The sequence below is a fragment of the Monodelphis domestica genome, chromosome 7 (assembly GCF_027887165.1).
Source record: "Monodelphis domestica isolate mMonDom1 chromosome 7, mMonDom1.pri, whole genome shotgun sequence".
NCBI classification, from domain to species: Eukaryota; Metazoa; Chordata; class Mammalia; order Didelphimorphia; family Didelphidae; genus Monodelphis; species Monodelphis domestica.
This window is the reverse complement of record NC_077233.1, coordinates 6,903,685-6,921,974: the sequence shown is the minus strand read 5'-3', so window position 1 is coordinate 6,921,974 and position 18,290 is coordinate 6,903,685. Positions and strand designations below refer to the sequence as shown.

The 18,290-nt window shown below is 44.0% G+C and overlaps 1 protein-coding gene across 2 annotated transcripts in view; it reads left to right on the top strand.

Moving 5' to 3' along the window:
• The window catches only part of POU6F2 (POU class 6 homeobox 2), a 504,391-nt gene that overhangs the window by 364,235 nt on the left and 121,866 nt on the right, over positions 1-18,290 (top strand). For both annotated transcript variants that reach the window (XM_056804137.1, XM_056804138.1), the window contains one exon: positions 6,546-6,928. In XM_056804137.1, the coding sequence (XP_056660115.1) occupies positions 6,546-6,928 (383 nt within the window). The remainder of the gene's footprint in view (positions 1-6,545; positions 6,929-18,290) is intronic.

Genomic DNA, 18,290 nt, shown 5'->3' with positions numbered 1-18,290 from the left:
CTTTAGAGCTGAGCTAAAGGAATTGGGGGCTGGGTTCACTAGGTGAGTCTGGAGGCTCAGACCCTGCCTTCTGAGCTACTTTGTCGAGGGAAATGGAGAGAATAATGAAGAATTACAAACCATTTATCTTAGTGCTTTCCACTTCAGTTGGACCCTCAAAAAGGTGAATCTTAATTTCAAGGGGTTAAGTCCAACAAGCCCACAATCAGCTCACTGAGACACCCTGAGCCTCTGGTTTGAAACACCTGTAAAAAGAGGGAGCAGGATTCGATGGCCGCAGAAGGCTCTCCTGATTCTAAATCGAGGACTGGATGGTCTTATGATCTATGGTTTTTCCAAACCACATCCATTGCCTTAAAACTGAGGTCCTAGATCATCAATATTGATCAGTGTACTGAGCCCAGCTCCCTCATTTTATAGATGAGGAATGTGAAGCCTGTAAAGGGGGCAGGGACTTCCCCAGGGTCACACTGGTAGTCAATAATAAAGCTGAGATTTGAACCTGGTTCCTCTGACTCCAAACCAACCATCCCTTCCACTGTACTTATTTGAAAAGATCAAAGGTGGGTGATGAGCCAGAGATCACAAGAGACAGAGAAACCTCTACCTTCAGGGTGTACATCAATAGACCTGGATTGAATGAAAAGATTGCTATTTTGGCATTTCTCCTTTTATTGAAATCATACTGTGTCTCACATATTTTCCTAGACTACTTTGCAATCATATTCTTTGTGACACCCAACAAAGTTCTTTTGGGAAGGAAGAGGCTGGAATGAAAGATGGCAGCCTCTTCTGTATACCATGGGAGATTGGGGGAGACTGAGTCAACAAAAAGAGGTAGTGAGAGCTAGATAGCAATAAGGAGATCAATGATGCCCTTCTGGGGCTGGCTGGGTGCAGAGTCACAACCAATATGGGACAAACAGGACTTCCTTCCAAGGTGTCATTTCTAGCAAGTTCTCTTCACAATGCCCACTAGTGCCACACTTTACTCAATAATCAATAAACATTGATTAAGCATCTATTATGGCCGGGCACTCTGCTAAGCTTCAGGGGTACAAAAGAGGCAAAAGATGACCCCTGCCCTCAAGGAGCTTATTGTCTAATGGAGGAGACTCCATGCAAATAAATGTATCCAAGTCGATCTACAAACAGGTTAAAGAGGAAATAAAGAACAGAGGAGTTACTAGAATTAAGAGGGGCTGTACTTCATGGTCCTTGCTGGCCTGGACCGCCATGCAGTACAAATTACAGCAACACCAACACAGTTTGATTGGTCTGGCCCTCACCCATATGGACGCTGAGGTGGGGAAGGCTAGGCCATCTCCCTTTGCCAGCAAGATCACACCTGCTGTCCAGCTCTCCTCTTCACCCCCTCCCTCCCACCTTACCACAGTGGAGCTGTCTGCCCGCTGGCCATTGCCAACCCCAATTAAAATCATGCAAACTATCTCAATAAATGCAGAAAAAGCCTTTGATAAAATACAACATCCATTCCTACTAAAAACACTAGAAAGCATAGGAATAGAAGGGTCGTTCCTAAAAATAATAAACAGTATATATCTAAAACCATCAACTAATATCATCTGCAATGGGGATAAACTAGACGCATTCCCAATAAGATCAGGAGTGAAACAAGGATGTCCATTATCACCGCTACTACTTGACATTGTACTAGAAACACTAGAAGTAGCAATTAGAGAAGAAAAAGAAATTGAAGGCATCAAAATAGGCAAGGAGGAGACCAAATTATCGCTCTTTGCAGATGACATGATGGTCTACCTAAAGAATCCTAGAGATTCAACCAAAAAGCTAATTGAAATAATCAACAACTTTAGCAAAGTTGCAGGATACAAAATAAACCCGCATAAGTCATCAGCATTTCTACATATCTCCAACACAGCTCAGCAGCAAGAACTAGAAAGAGAAATCCCATTCAAAATTACCTTAGACAAAATGAAATACTTAGGAATCTATCTCCCGAGACAAACACAGGATCTATATGAACACAACTACAAAACACTCTCCACACAACTAAAACTAGACTTGAACAATTGGAAAAACATTAACTGCTCATGGGTAGGACGAGCCAATATAATAAAAATGACCATCCTACCCAAACTCATCTATCTATTTAATGCCATACCCATGGAACTTCCAAAAATTTTTTTTTACTGATTTAGAAAAAACCATAACAAAGTTCATTTGGAAGAACAAAAGATCAAGGATATCCAGGGAAATAATGAAAAAAATACAAAGGAAGGGGGCCTTGCCAGATCTCAGACTATATTATAAAGCAGCGGTCATCAAAACAATTTGGTACTGGCTAAGAGACAGAAAGGAGGATCAGTGGAATAGACTCAGGGTAAGTGACCTCATCAAGACAGTATATGACAAACCCAAAGATCCCAGCTTTGGGGACAAAAACCCACTATTTCATAAAAACTGCTGGGAAAATTAGAGGACAGTGTGGGAAAGATTAGGTTTAGATCAACACCTCACACCCTACACCAAGATAAATTCAAAATGGGTGAATGACTTGAACATAAAGAAGGAAACTATAAGAAAATTAGGCGAACACAGAATAGTATACATGTCAGACCTTTGGGAAGGGAAAGACTTCAAAACCAATCAAGAATTAGAAAGAGTTACAAAATGCAAAATAAATAATCTGGAATACATCAAATTAAAAAGGTTTTGTACAAACAAAACCAATGTAACCAAAATCAGAAGGGTAGCAACAAATTGGGAAACAATCTTCATAAAAACCTCTGACAAAGGTTTAATTACTCAAATTTACAAACAACTAAATCAATTGTACAAAAAATCAAGCCATTCTCCAATTGATAAATGGGCAAGGGACATGAACAGGCAGTTCTCAGCCAAAGAAATCAAAACTATTAATAAGCACAGGAAAAAGTGTTCTACATCTCTTATAATCAGAGAGATGCAAATCAAAACAACTCTGAGGTATCACCTCACACCTAGCAGATTGACTAACATGACAGTTATGGAAAGTAATGAATGCTGGAGGGGATGTGGCAAAGTAGGGACACTAATTCATTGCTGGTGGAGTTGTGAATTGATCCAGCCATTCTGGAGGGCAATTTTGAACTATGCCCAAAGGGTGATAAAAGACTGTCTGCCCTTTGATCCAGCTATAGCACTGCTGGGTTTGTACCCCAAAGAGATAATAAGGAAAAAGACTTGACCAAGAATATTCAAAGCTGTGCTCTTTGTGGTGGCAGAAAATTGGAAAATGAGGGGATGCCCTTCAATTGGGGAATGGCTGAATGACTGAATATGTTGGTGATGGAATACTATTGTGCTAAAAGGAATAATAAAGTGGAGGAATTCCATGGAGACTGGAATGACCTCCAGGAAGTAATGCAGAGCGAGAGGAGCAGAACCAGGAGAACATTGTACACAGAGACTGATACACTGTGGTACAATCGAAGGTGATGGATTTCTCCATTAGTATCAATGCAGTGTCCCTGAACAATCTGCAGGGATCTAAAAAATACTATTCACAAGCAGAGGATAAACTGTGGGAGTAAAAATACCGATGAAAAGCAATGGCTTGACTACAGGATTGGAGGGGATATGGCTGAGGAGAGATTCTAAATGAACACTCTAATGCAAATTCCAACAACAGGGAAATGGGTTCGAGTCAAGAACACATGTGATAACCAGTGAAATCGCACGTGGGCTATGGGAGAGGTGGTGGGAGGGGGGAGGGGAGGAAAAGAAAATGATCTTTGTTTCCAGTGAATAATTTTTGGAAATGACCAAATAAAATAATGTTTAAAATTTTAAAAAAAAATCATGCAAACTGTCTCTGGCTAAGTGGGCTGAGGTGTGGAGGTAGTTTGTTATTATTTATAAAATAATTCTGCAGGCAGAAGGAAGAAGGGACCAAGAGAGTGGACATCCCTTGAGATTAAAAAAAAAAAAAAAGGAAAAATGGCCTCAGACACTTCCTAGCTGTGTGACCCTGGGCAAGTCACTTAAACCCCCATTGCCTAGCCCTTACCACTCTTCTGCTTTGGAACCAATATTCAGTGTTGATTCTAAGGCAGAAGGTGAGGGTTAAAAAAAAAAAAAGAAAAAGGATCTATTAGAGCTTTTTTTGAGGTAGCAAAGAATTAGGAATTGAGGAGCTGCTCATCAATTGGGGAATGGCTGAACATGCTGTGGTATATGATAGTTATGGAATACAATTTTATTATGCCATAAGAAATGACAAACAGGATGATTTCAGAAAAATCTGGAAAGACCTACATGAACTGATGCAAAGTGAAGTGAGGAAAATCAGAACCTTGAACACAACTGTGAATAAACAACTGTGAATGGCCTGGTTATTCTCAGCAACGCAGCGATCCAAGCCAATCCCAGAGGCTTGTGATGAAAATGCACCCTGAGGAAGAACTGATGGAGGACTGAAACATACGAGATTTCATTTTCTTTCTTCTTTTTCTCACTTGAGATCTCTTCCACAAAATGACAAACATGGGAAAATGTGTTACATGTAAAATTGTATCAGGTTGCTTACTGTCTCAGGGTGAGGGAAGGGCAGGGAAGGAAAGAGGAAGGGAGAGAATTTGGAGCTTAAAGCTTAATAACAAGAATGTTAAAATTGTTTTTATATGTAAAAGATAAAAAAATAAAATATTATTTTTAAAAAAGAGTAGATATCCCTCCCTGGTATCTGTACCCTAGATCCTTCTCTAAATAACCTCTTACCATATATCACTTGAACTCTTCTAAAAGTGACAGAAGAGAGGGCAACTGGGTAGCTCAGTGGATTGAGAGTCAGGCCTAGAGACAGGAGGTCCTAGGTCCAAATCTGGCCTCAGACACTTCCTAGCTGTATGACCCTGGGCAAGTCCTTTGCCTAGCCCTTACCACTCTTGTCTTGAAACCAATATATAGTATTTATTCTTTTTTTATATTTTATTTAAAAATTTTATTTAATTTAGAATATTTTCCATGGTTACATGGTTACATGATTCATGTTCTTTCCCTTGACTCCTCCCATCCCCTTCTCACAGCCAATGAGCAAGTCCACTGGGTTTTACACGTGTCATTGATCAAGACCTATTTCCATATTACTGATATTTGTACTAGGGTGATCTCTTACAGTCTATATCCCCCATCCTATCCCCATTGACCCATGTGATCAATCAGTTGTTTTTCTTCTGTGTTTCTGCTCCCACAGTTCTTTCTCTGGGTATGGATAGCCTTCTTTCTCTTAGTCCCTCAGAATTGTCCTGGATCACTGCATTATTGCTAGTAGAGAAGTCCATTACATTTGATTGTGCTACAATGTTTCAGTGTCTGGGTACATTGTTCTCCTGGTTCTGCTCCTTTCACTCTGCATCACTTCTTGAAGGTCTTTCCAGTTCACATGGAATCCCTCCAGTTCATTCACAGTATTGATTCTAAGATGGAGGGGGAGGGTTTACAAAAATAAAAAATAAAATAAAAGTGACAGAAGGCAGAAAATTATTCTTCTCTTTCCTTCCTCACACTTTCTTTTTCCTGACAAAGAGACCTGGAAGAGGTGGTATCATCCAGGAGAAGATGCTTGGCTTGGGATTCAGAGAGTGGGTTTCAAATTCTCCCTTTAATGGTTATAAGTTATATGGCCTTGGGCAACTCACTTAACTTTCCTGGGCCTCCGTTTCCTGACCTATAAAATAAAGGTGTTGATTAAATGGCCTCTGAACTGGACAGCTATAAATCTCTGGACTTATGAACTTGAGTGCTATGGACTTCTTGGCCGACCAGCTTTGCCTATGGAATAATGACCACTAACATTTCTGCAAGCCCTAGAAAGTTTTCAGAGCACTTTCTGTGCACTCTCTTAATGGAGATTCACAGCTACCCTGTGACATAAGTCCTAGAGGTACTATTATCCCCATTTTATGGATGAGGAAACTGAGGCTGACAGGTTAGAGGACAAGCGCATGGTCACAGAGCAAAAAAGTGCCACAAGTGGCATTTGAACATATAGATCTAGAGACAGAGAGGATTTCAGAGCCCAGAGAGTCCAACTCTCTTAATTTGCAGATGAAGAAATGGAGCCTCAGGGAAGTAAAGTCATTTCCTTGACATGTGGTGTCTTGGCAGTATCGAAGTCAGGATCTGAATCCATTCCAGCACTCATTTAAATCCCTCAGGCTTGCTTAAAAGGGAGAGGTCAGAACTTGTCATGGGGACGGTCAGCTATCATCTCCCCAGGCACAGAGCCCTGGACAGTTCAGTAGTCTGGAGTCAGGAAGAGCTGAGTTTGAATGGAGCCTCAAATCCTTACTAGCAGGGCAGTCTTGGTCGAGTCACTTCACCTCCATCTGCCTCAATTTCACCAACTTTAAAATGAGATTAAAATAGCAGCTACCTCCCAGGGTTGTTGTAAGGATCAAGTAAGATCATGTTTGTCAAACACTTAGCGCAGTGGCTGGCACACAGTAGGCACTTGAGAAATGTGTGTTTCCTTCCTCTTTTCCTCTAAGCTAACCCTCCTTCTTTGTCTCTGCTTGTAGCTACCTCATCCCTGAATTCCCAACTCCAACAGCTTCAGCATCTCCAGCAACTCCAGCAGCAGCAGCCGCCCCCACCGCCACCCCAGCAGCCTGGACCACCACCCCAGCAGCCCAGCCAGCACCCACCACCAGCTCAACAGCCACCCCAGCCTCAGCCACAGCTGCAGCCACAGCCGCAGCCACCTCCACCCCAGCAGCCCCCGCCTCCGCCTCAACAGCCCCCGCAGCCACCAGCGCCATCTCAGCAAGCCCAGCAGAACCCAACCCAGGCTCCAGCGTCAAACCAGTCTCCAGCCCAGCAGGCCGCCAGTTCTCCCCAGAAATCCAATCAGTCCCCAGGACACGGCCTCCCATCACCTCTCACTCCATCGAACCCGCTGCAGGTAGGCTCCCCATAAGCGCTTCCTGGCATTTGGGCCCCAGACGGGAGCATCTGCTGCTTCTGGAGAGGGGAAAAGAAGCCATTTCTCCTGGTCCTAGGCACGCCTCCCGCCCTGGGTTGGCTCATCCAAACTGGTGCCTTAGATATATGGCAGAGAAAGAAAGCAGCCTGCACTGGGAGTGCATGCGAGCACAACAAATGGACCCCCGCACGAGCCCCCTCCTGCCACCCCCAGGATAAATGGGCTCTTTTCCCTCCTGAGAGAGGCCCGAGCTTTAAGTGCACTTGTAGAATGCAATAATTCCACTTTATGATACTTTCTGAAAGGCAGCAAAGAGGGTGTCCAATTAAAATTATTACTGGCCCAGCGCTGTTGGCCACAGAGGCTGCAGTGGGCCGCCCACGGGGCGCAGCGCTTACTGTCTGCATTATGAACCCAGGCAGCCTCAGCGCCAGCGCTGGTACCCCTTGGGCAGCGGCTTGGTGGGAGTCAGGCAGCCGGGACCCCAGCCCTCACGCTGCCTGGCCCATCACACCAAAACACGCCAGGGCTGAAAGGCACCTGGAGAGGCTTCCGGGAGGATCTTGTTTGAAAGGCTCAAATGAAGAGTCCTTCTGCTTGCTCCACTTAACATAGGAACCTGGAGGTATTCCTCTGGATAAGGGAAGCTCGTTATCAAAGCACTGACTTCTGTCGTCTTCAGGGATAATAGGAAGGTCTTGGGTCTCTGCCCCTTAAAAAACATAATCAAGGGACATCTAGGTGGTTCTGTAGATAGAGATCCAGGCCTAGAGACTGGAGGTCCTGGGTTCAAATCTGGTCCAAGGCCTTTCCTCGCTGTGTGACCGTGGGCAAGTCACTTAACACTCATTGACTAGACCAGTGTTGGTGAAGTAGTGGCACAACCAGTAAGAGTGGGGAAGCTGCTCTGTTCTCCCTCTCCCCAATGCCCAAGGATATTTTTGCATGCCGCACCCCTCTGTCCAACTGCCCAAAGCAAGCACTTTCTCCCTCTACTCTCTGGGTGATGCAGGGGGCTCACAGGCACCTTGAAGTTGCAGTTTGGGCATGCAAACTTGAAAACCTTCACCAACGCTAGCCTAGACTTCACCTCTCTTCTGCCTTAGAATCAACACGCTAAGAAAGTAAAGGTTGTTGTTTTTTTTAATTCATCAGCTCCTTGATAGTGACTGTGTTGCCAACACAACAGGCTGACAGGTTTGCATCTGAGCACCTAAACTCAAATCATTACTCTTCCAATCACTGCTTGTGTGACCTTGGGCAAGTCCCTTCATTTGTCCAGACCTCAGTGGGTTGAATTAAAGGACCTGGACAATCCCTTCCCCATCTAGATACATGATCTCCTGGTCCTAGTGTTTGTCCTGGTGTGTTGGTTATTCTAGATACTGACCAGTCTGGTTCATCTTAGCCCTATTAACAGAGGGGCTATTTTCTGCCCCCCCTCAGAGATGTGGATTTTTATGTGGAATTGTGGGAAGAATGCTGGTTATTAGAGCCAGAGGATCTGCTTTCAATACCTGGGTGACTTTGGACAGCTCCCTTGTGACTCTAATTCTAACATCTGATCAAATCCCATCTAGGGTTTTGGTAACCTTTGTAAGTCATTTAGCTCCCCTGGGCCTCAGTTTCCTGGTCTGTAAAATAAGGGAATGGGACTAAATGGCCTCTGAGGACCTTTTAGGTCTGATGCTCTAAACCTGGCCAATAATTTGCACCAGAATGGTAAGACGCTTTATTCATTTCAGATCCCTAATTGCTCTCCTTATGGCATGGGGAATAGTCAGTGGATTCCATGTTACCAGCCACTGCTTGAAGATGACTCCAAAACTTTGTTGTAATTGGGTCCTTAGGCATGAAAGAGCTCCCCCCACTTTTTGTCCTCTGGCTAAGGAGGGGGGAGGGTGAAGATTCGTATGGACTGATGTATTTGTGGCAAACCAAAGGGCCATCGGATCATGGGTTGCAAGCTAGAAACCACCGCAGGAGCCACTGTTTCTGGAAAACTGAGGCAATGTGGAGAAGCCAGTTAGCATGCTTTCATGGCCATTGAAGTCATTTGCCAAATTTTACATTTTGCTGGGTCGGACCTGGAGATTCTCCTGATTAACTTCATCTGACCTTCATTGTTATATGATGGTGATGATCAAGAGCAACAATGATGGTGGTCCTGACTGGCATTTTTAACTGCACTTTAAGGCTTCTGAGGTTGCCATACGTGATCCCACCTGATATGTGGCCACATAGCCCACAGATATATAGGACCAGGATGGATGTGGGGCCAAAGGACTTCAGGTGTGCCAGAAGGGCAGGTATAGCCATTTCATGGGTGAAATCGTGGCATGAGGCTTGGTTTTTGCATCCCCCTCAGTGGTTGTAATGAGCTTTTAGGTAATTCATTCCAAAAGGGGCAAAAGCTAAGGTCTTTGGTGAGATTAATCTAGACATGGCCACATTTGCAGATGCCACGGTTGCAAGATCCTCTGCCAATGGAAATCCATACAGCTGCCAGAGGGGGAAAGAATCTTCTCTCCCTAAGGAGGAAGGTCTTTTCCTTTGTCTTCTGCCACTGAATGTAGGCACTATTCCTTTCATTTAGAGGTAAAAGCAGAGGGGCTGGTGGACATTAACCTTTCCCAAGCACTGTCAGCAGCCTATAAATCTCTATTGAGCAGCAAAAGCCTAGTGTAGACAAGCCTTTTCTGGAATGGTTGAATAAGCACGGACATGGTCTAAGATGGGTTGTACTCCAAACTGCCCAGGAAGATTGTCTCTTCCAAGGCTGCACTAGAAACAGCCTATAGGACTGTGGTTTCTTTTAGCTGTGAATGAAGCCCTTGCCAAATCGGGAGCCCACACAAAGAGAATTTTCCTACATCTGGATTTTAGATGGTGATTTAAATAGATGGAGGTTAAGGACGGGACCTCTTCTTGGCATCTCGTGGCTGGTTGTATAAGAGACTCAGAAATGCCTCCAGGACTGGCAGTGGGTTTGGGGCATGAGGTGCTGGTGGCATCCCGTCCCTTTCTTCATGTCGTATGAAGGATGATTTGTAAAGAGTGACCACGGGCTTAATGAGAGCGGGCCACGGGGAGGAGAATAAACCCCCTTTTCATGTACATGAAAGGAAACCCACATCTAAGTTAGTTTGCCGCAAACGTGTCCTCTAGCGTAGTGGAAACACCACGCGCGCACACACACACACACACACACACACACACACACACACACACACACACACCAGGTTACAAGTTGTATTTCCCACAACGTTACGGCAGCTGCTGGCTTTTTAAGTTGGGAGAAACGGGGCCTGGTGTAACTTTTTCTTTTAAAAAACTGTGGAACAAAATACAAAGCTATTGAAGTCTCCAAGGTAATGATCTTTATGAACCAGAATGAAATGTTTTTGTCTGAAGATTATTAAGGGAATAAAGACCAACTCAATTCAAATTTGACAGCTCCGATTCCATTTCGGAATTCTGGATTTTTCACGTGGGCTTTCTCCTCTTCCATTATTCAGAATCTGTCGGAGAGATATTAGTTTAGAACAATGCAACTTGGAAAGATTGTCAGGGAAAGGCAGTAATTCCGAAGGATGATTGCATTTGTTTCAAAAACTCTGAAGGATAACAACAATTATTTCTGGAAATCTACAGATACTGTCATGTCTTCAGGAAGGAAATTAAATGAAAGTGACTTGCTTAGGTACACCTACCTGGATGAGATGGCTTCTGTAGCTGAACAAAACGTAATCATGTTTCTGGGTAGGACCAAAGCTTTTGTCTTTTTCCCATGAGGTTCTTGTCAGGCCCTTTCATTTAGCTCCTTGACTCAGTCCACTTGCCAACCTGGGCTCCTACTCAAGCCAGAGAGGAGACCACAGTATCCTCAGAGAAGATTCCACTCTCAGAAGTGATTTCAGTCAATTCCTTTCATCTCTAGGGGCCGGGGAGGGCCCTTCTGGGTTGGAAACTAGCACCCAGGCTGTCCAAGACACTGACAGATTGCAGGGCATTTGGGAACTTGGGTGGGTCAAAATTCCCACCTTGGTTTTCATTCACTGAATCTTGGTATTTCCTTCAATTGTGAATTTACAAAAACACACACAATTCTGAGAAAGAATCCCTGGATTTCACCAGATACCAAAAAAAAAAAATAGATTGACAAGCCCTGGCCAAAGAGAAGTCTTCTTCCTATAACAGTGTTGTCCTTACAAAGTACAATTAGTGTAGGTGATGAGATCTCCAGCAGCTCCTCTTCCAAGGATTACAGTGGAGTTTCATGAGGAAAAATGTGGCCCTGAAGTCATTCCAACAAATATTTATTGAGTACCTACTATCTGCAGAGCATAAGAGAGGCAGTGTATTGTGGTAGATAGAGGAAAAGCCTTGGAATCAGGAAAACATAACTCTGAACCCTGCTTCTAACCTACACTGACTATATGACCCTGGGCAAGTCAGTTAACTCCTCCATGCCTCAGTCAACTTTCAGAGACTATAAGTTACAAATGGGTTGATGAGTGTCATCATTGGATAGAATTTCTACACTAGATCTTAGAGACTACCAATAGAAAAGCAAGTCTAGGCAAAAAAAGGAAGGGAAGGGAGGGCAAGGGAAGGGAAAGTGGAAGAGGAAGAGGAAGGGAAAGGGGAGGGAGGGGAAAGAAGAAATGTCCTTTATTAGGTGTTAGGGATATAAAGTTAAAAGTGCCTGCCCTCAGGGAGCATGTATTCCATTGGGTAACAACACATAACAAGGTCAGGTTTTTTTCATTACTTTTTTTTGCTACATTTCAAGTTCTGAGCTACTTCCCTCCCTCCTTCCCCAGCCCACATTACCGAAGGCACCATTTGACAAAAATACAGATGTTTGTGTGTGTAAAACCATATCGTGCATCCCTGAGTTTCTCAGCCCTCTCTGGAGGTGGGCATTCACACTTAGTTCTCAAACAATATTGTTGTTGCTCTAAACAATGTCTCTTGGTTCTCCTCTTGCTCTTCATTATTTCATACAAGTCTTGCCATCATGGGTCACTTTTTACAAAGTTTATGGCAAAAAAATCAGAGTCACTTCAAGGAGAGTGATAAAGACTAGGAAGAATTAGGCAAGATCTCAGACTGGAAGGGGCTCCAGAACTGTGTCTAGAGGGAAGCTGGGAATTCCAAGAAGGGAAGGTGAGGAGGGAATCCATTGTAGCCATGGATAGAAGAACCACTTAGCAAACAAGTTCATCTGGAATCAAGAATACATGAAGAAAGCAGGATGAAATAACCTTCTTTTTTGCAGCCACTTTCCTGAAGTTGAATTTCCACATACTAGCCGTAGTGGTGTTGAGGTGTCAAGTAATCATGAGTTGCCCTCACAGGAGGGCCTCAGACAGAGGCTGGAGGATCACTTGTGAGCTGTGTTAGAGCTAGATTTCCTTTAAGAGTTGGGCCAAATGAGCCCTGCAGTTCCTGTGAACTACAATTGCTTTTCCTAAAATTCTCTGCTTCTGTGAATCACCAGGTGCTAGCTATGGAAGGCACATCTGAAATGATCCAGTTCATAACTTCTTGTTTGCAGATAAGTAAACTGGGTCACAGTTTAGTAAGCAACTTGGCCCAAATCAGAGAGCTCATCAGTGATAGAACCAAGCTCAAGAACTCATGGCCCCTGACTCCTAGACTAGATTAAGGTCCAGAAAAGAGGGCAATAGAGGCGCAATTTGGAAATCCCTTTCTTTGCTTGGAAAACACTAAAGCTCTGAGCTTGGAGAAGAAAGAGTTCAATCAAAGAGTCATCCATCAATTAGAAATCATTTATGGAGCACCTGCTATGTGCCAGGACCCCGGATTCAGAGGCAAGAGTAAAGCAGTCTCTACCTCCAGGAGCTTCCCTTTCTACCAAGGAAAACAAGATGGATCTAAAAAATATATACAACCCAAGTAAAGGAAAGGGGCTACACCTGTGGTGGCATTGGCAGAGGGAACTCCCAGAGGAGGAAACACCCTCTCCCAATGCAAGTCAGCACCTTCTCTGCAATGCAATCATAGAGAGCTGCCTAGATCACTGAGAGATGCTGCAGTTTACCAGAGGTCATAACAGCTAGCATATGTCAGAGGCAGAGCATGACCACAGGTCTTTGTTTCCTTTAGGGTGGCTCTCCAGCCACTACACCATGTTGTCCTTCATGAAGATATATATATATATATATATATATATATATATATATATATATAAAGTAATTTCAAGGAGAGACATGAGTGGCTGGGAGTTGGGCAGGATCAGGAAAGACTTCAGGAGAGTCACTTAAACTGTTCTTAGAGTGAATCAAGGTATTCTAAGTGGAAGGGGGATGAGGAAGGAAAGGCTGCCTGGTATAGAGAAGGCAACCTGGGCAAAGGCCTTTAAAGAGAGGGCAGAGGGAGTGTTGGGTGCAAGAATTAAGGCCAGTTGGGCATTGAATAAGAATCATAACATAGAGGGTAATTCCTTGACTGAATGAAATTCCCTTTACTCTTAAGCAATAGAGAGCCTGGAACCCGGGAGTGGGGTGTAATCAGTAAGTCAATAAGCACTTCTTAATGAGCTTGATCCTAATAATACAAAGAGGCCCCATGCTTGATGCATTCTTTCACCTTGGCACTATTCTGGTCTACAGATTTCTACCAGGCAATGGCCTAAGGGACACCAACCAGCCAGCAGGCATAACAAAATCAATGAATTATAGAATCTGAGTTGGAAGGAACCCGAAGCATCCTTTAGCCCACTGCTACCCAAACAAGAATCTCTATGTTTTGGAAGTCTGAGTTGCTTGGGAAGCTTTCCTTTATGTTAGATCTAATTTCTACTCACCCCAATTGCTCCTAATTCTGTCCTCTGGGATCAGATGGAACAAAACTATTTCCTTTTCCATTTATAAGTCAAGCCTTTGAAGACAGCTTCCACATCCCAATCCCAAGTCTTATCTTCTCCAGGCTAAACGTCCCTCTTTCCTCCAACTGATACTCATTGTGGCATGACTCCAAGGCCCTTTAGCATCCTCACCTGTGTAGGTGATGCCTCATGGGGATCAATGAAGGTAATATAACCCAGAAAACCCATCTCACTGGGTCTTGAAGTTCCAATGAAAGAACTCAGAGAAAATGCATGTGAAACTCTATAACACTATAAATTGCGGCTGTCATTTTATTCTCCCTCCTCTGGACAGGTCAGTGATGTCAGCTCTCCTTTCTAAAGCCTCTTGGATGGGTTTTCCAAGAAGCCTTATTTACATGGCTGGGAGGGGGCAGGATTCAGGAGCAGAGGATTGCCTTTACTTTGTCCAATTGTATGGAAATAAGCTGGGCATATGGAGGAGTCAAAAAGATGGCAGGCTCTGGAGCGAATGTGAGGACCTAGGTTGAAAGACTGTCTCTAATGCCTACTAACTGTATAGCCTTGTCATAGAACGGGTCACTTGACATAGCAGAGTCTTAACTTTCTCACCTATAAAGTGAGGGGATTGGATTCTATAGCTGCCAAGGTGCCCTTTAGGTCTAATTGACTAATTCCATCATCCATTATTTTCTAGTCTTGGTTCTTCCATGGACTTGCTCTGTGACAGTGGTCAAGTATATTCCCTCCTTAGGCTATCAGTTTGCTCACCTGCTAAATGAGAGGGTTCAAGGAACATGTTTCTGAATCTTCTTCCAGCTCTAGGATTCCAGGACTTAAATATGTGGGCCATTAAAATTGTCTTGGTGTGACAAGGAGCTCAGCTACTCCCAAAATGTCCCTGAGTCCTCCTCAAGGTTGAGGTAATTGCTTGCCTTCAGCAGGGGAGGTGGACACAGGTAAGGGCAAGGTGACCTTCCTAAAGATGGCTCTTCACTTGGCCAGAGAACCCCAAACTACCTATTAGAGCAGCTAATGATTCCAAATGTAGCATTGTGTCTCCTGGGAAATAAGATAATCTTCCTCTTTCTTTGCGTCACATCTTTTAATATGCAACATGGGGTCCAAAGCACCTGCTGGAGCCCTTTGAGAGTCAGAAAGTTCTCATTCTTGTTTTGAAGAATGAGGGGCATGGAAACTCCCTGGGAAGTGGGGCTGCATAGAAGAAAGTTTCATGCATGTTTTCACCCATGTGGACAGACTTGGGGGTGTGGAGCCTTATTAACAATATTTTGAGAAATTTAGACTGAAACAGGAGCTGGGCGCTTTCTCCTTCTTCTAGTACAGACTCACACATATATACCCAGCTACCCACTAGGTCCACTGCCCTGGAAGTATTCTTGCCATCCCTTGGGGACATGCCTTTAAGACTGTTTACTGTCCTACTGGGCAATCACCTTGGACTAGACCACTGTAACATTATATTCCATTTAAAGTAAAAGAATTCCAGTACATGGACCCCCTACATAAAGAAGGACCAAAAGATAAGAAGTCCCAGATCCTGGTTCATGCATTTCCCTCACCATTTTTTCCTGAACATTTTCTCCTTCTAAGAACCATTGTTTATCATCTTTGGGTTTCCTTTACTTTGTCTATTTAAGGTGGCAGGTGTGCCTAGAGGGGGGAGACTGAAACCAATGATGCCCCAAAGTTCTTAGATCTCTTGAAAGCTCTAGAGCTCCAATATAAAAATCTGACCACTACTACTGTGGCCAAGGACTTCTGGGAGAACGTTTATGACCTGCATCCTTTGCTGTGCCAAGGATTGCTTCCCAACCTTCCTAAGAAGGCACAAGAACATGCAGTGATGTACTTAGTTTTTCAGGGATTACAAAACTCGGATTGTTCCTACATAGTCATGCACAGGAAGCTGGGAAGCATGGCAGCACTAATCAGCCCCAACTAATGATCACCCAAGATGCTTGTATCCCATTCCTTGTTTGACTCGAGCAGTTCACAATTGCTCGTGGAAAGGCAAATAATGGGGGCAATGGAGAGGCAGGGGAGACTTCATAGAATCCAAGACATTTTCAGCCAGACTTGTACCTGATGATAGTAAATCAAGCCTTCTGACTAAATCAAAAGATTCATTCATCCCAACACAGCTCATTTTCTCCAAGAGCACCAGTGTGATGGGACTGCTCCATTCAGTCCTTTTGATCCAAATGGTGAGAGTAGGGTAAACTGGAGTAGAATCCATAGATGTTGGGTAAATAGAACTTCTACTGATCATCCTATCACAAGGGCCCAGGACATATAGACTGTTGAGAAGTAGTTCATCTCCCTGATAGCATGGAAGGGCAGTTATCCTGAGTTCAGAATCAAACATGAGAGATGCCATAGTATAGTAGACAGCAAGACAGCAGGATAGATTAAAGAGATCTGAGTATGAATCCTTTTTTCTGACACTCATTACTAATGCTATCTGAGGCAAATGATTTAAGCTCTCAGAGCCTCAGTTTCCCTATCAGTAAAATGGGCATGATAATTCTTGCAATGAGAAGCAACATGGTATAGTGTATGGCAGACTGGTATTTAGATCAGAAAGAAATGGTGCCAAGTTTCAGCAGTGTCACATTCTGACAGTATGACCTTGGGCAAGTCACTTACCACTCTGCGCCACAGAAAAGACTTAAAGATGAATTGTTGATGTTCATTGGGAGAGGGATTCTCAACTCTGAGAGACTTACCTTCTTAGACCAACAATCAAAATTCCTTAAACTGGGATGAAACACCTCCCAGGGTTAGGGAGAGGAAAACAGTCTATAAATTCTAGGGGGATTTATTATTATTATGTACCATCCTGGGCAATGAAATCTAAAATAGCATAATACCTGTTGCATCATGTTGGAGCCTGGTCCTTAGGCCATTGACACCACATGAGATTCTGTCTCCAGACTAAAATGATCTTCTACTGGTGTAACAACTGGCATTTTAGAAAAACATTATTTGAGATGATTGACAGTTATCAATCATGACTCTTCTTTAAGTAATTCTGGAAAAGATGAGCTGAATCTCAGTTTGATGGGCTCCCTCCATCTGTACCTGGGAGGAGATCCCAAACCTAACTTGGGAGACCCAATGGCAATTCAGTGTTTCAATTCAACAAGCATTTATGAAGTACCTACTGTGTTCTGAGCACTGTGGAAATCTCTTTTAAAGCTTCATTTCAGCAATGTTTACCTTGCACAAATGTAGTCCCAGCATTTGCAATCCAAGAAAAATAAACCATGAACTCCATGGCTCTCAGAGTGATCAGGGTAGGGGCAGGAGGGATGGTTTATTGAGAACACAATGACCAAGGGTGGCTGCTTTGGACCACGTCCTTGATTTGTCATTCCTAGGTGTTGTGGAGGATGTTATTCAAACCCTCTAGGAGTAGGCTCTGAAAACGAGCCTATAGGCACAGGATGCTGCAACAGCACCAAGGACAGGGGCAGGAAGAAGTTAGGACAGCCTTAAGACATTTGGCATCTCCAAGTCATGATTTCCCTGTGTCTAGGTCAGGGTACCAGACACACTCCCAAAGGGACTTTGGGGTTCTATCTGCCTGGCCCCATGATCAGCAAGGATGCAGAAGGAGCAGAGTCTTGCCAGACCTTGCCAAGATGGACAAGGTTGCTTCCCCTTCACACTTCCCTATTTCCCTGCCATTTATTCCAATCTATCACCCAGATCCTGGTAGGGTGATCAGGTTGCCTCCTACTCCTTGTGGGCCTGGGCTAAGCACATGAAAGCCCAGCTCACGCCTGGCCTGGGCTTTGTGATGTGCAGCGTTGGGGTATCTTTCTTCTCATCAACCCCATGGAGCAAGTGCAAGGAATTGTCACCCCCGTTTTCCAGGTGAGGAACTTGGACTCCGAGAGGTAGTCACCCACCTGATGTGTCAGACGCAGGATCCCATCTAGGTTTCTCCTGGCTCCAAACCAGCATTCATTCCATAGCTCCATGTCACAGCAAGGAGACATCCCTGAAGCTTAGTTAGTTTACCTTGAGGCAGGAGGTCATAGAAGCAGTAGGTAAAAGTCACAAAAAAGGAAGATTTTGATTTTCCTGGGGAGGAAAAAACTGCCCAGGAATTTAACTCTCAGATAGAATCTGTTGCTTCTGGAGGCAGAGGCTCTCTCTCCTGCTCTGGGGGTCTTCAAGCAGAGGCTGGATGTTCGTTGCTGTGTTGTTCAGGGGCAGATTGGAATAAATGGCAGGGAAACAGGGAAGTGTGAAGGGGAAGCAAGCTAGGCAAGAGGTTCCCGAGGGTGGAGTTGACAAGCCATCTAGTAGCTTTCTATTTAAGCCAATCCTGCTACAAAACAGGTAACAAATTAAATCATTTCCACACTGCTAAAGGAAATCAGCAGCCGCTAAGTCTTAGTGTCCTGAGACAAGGCTCCAATGGCCACATCCAAGTTATAACTCTGCATATGG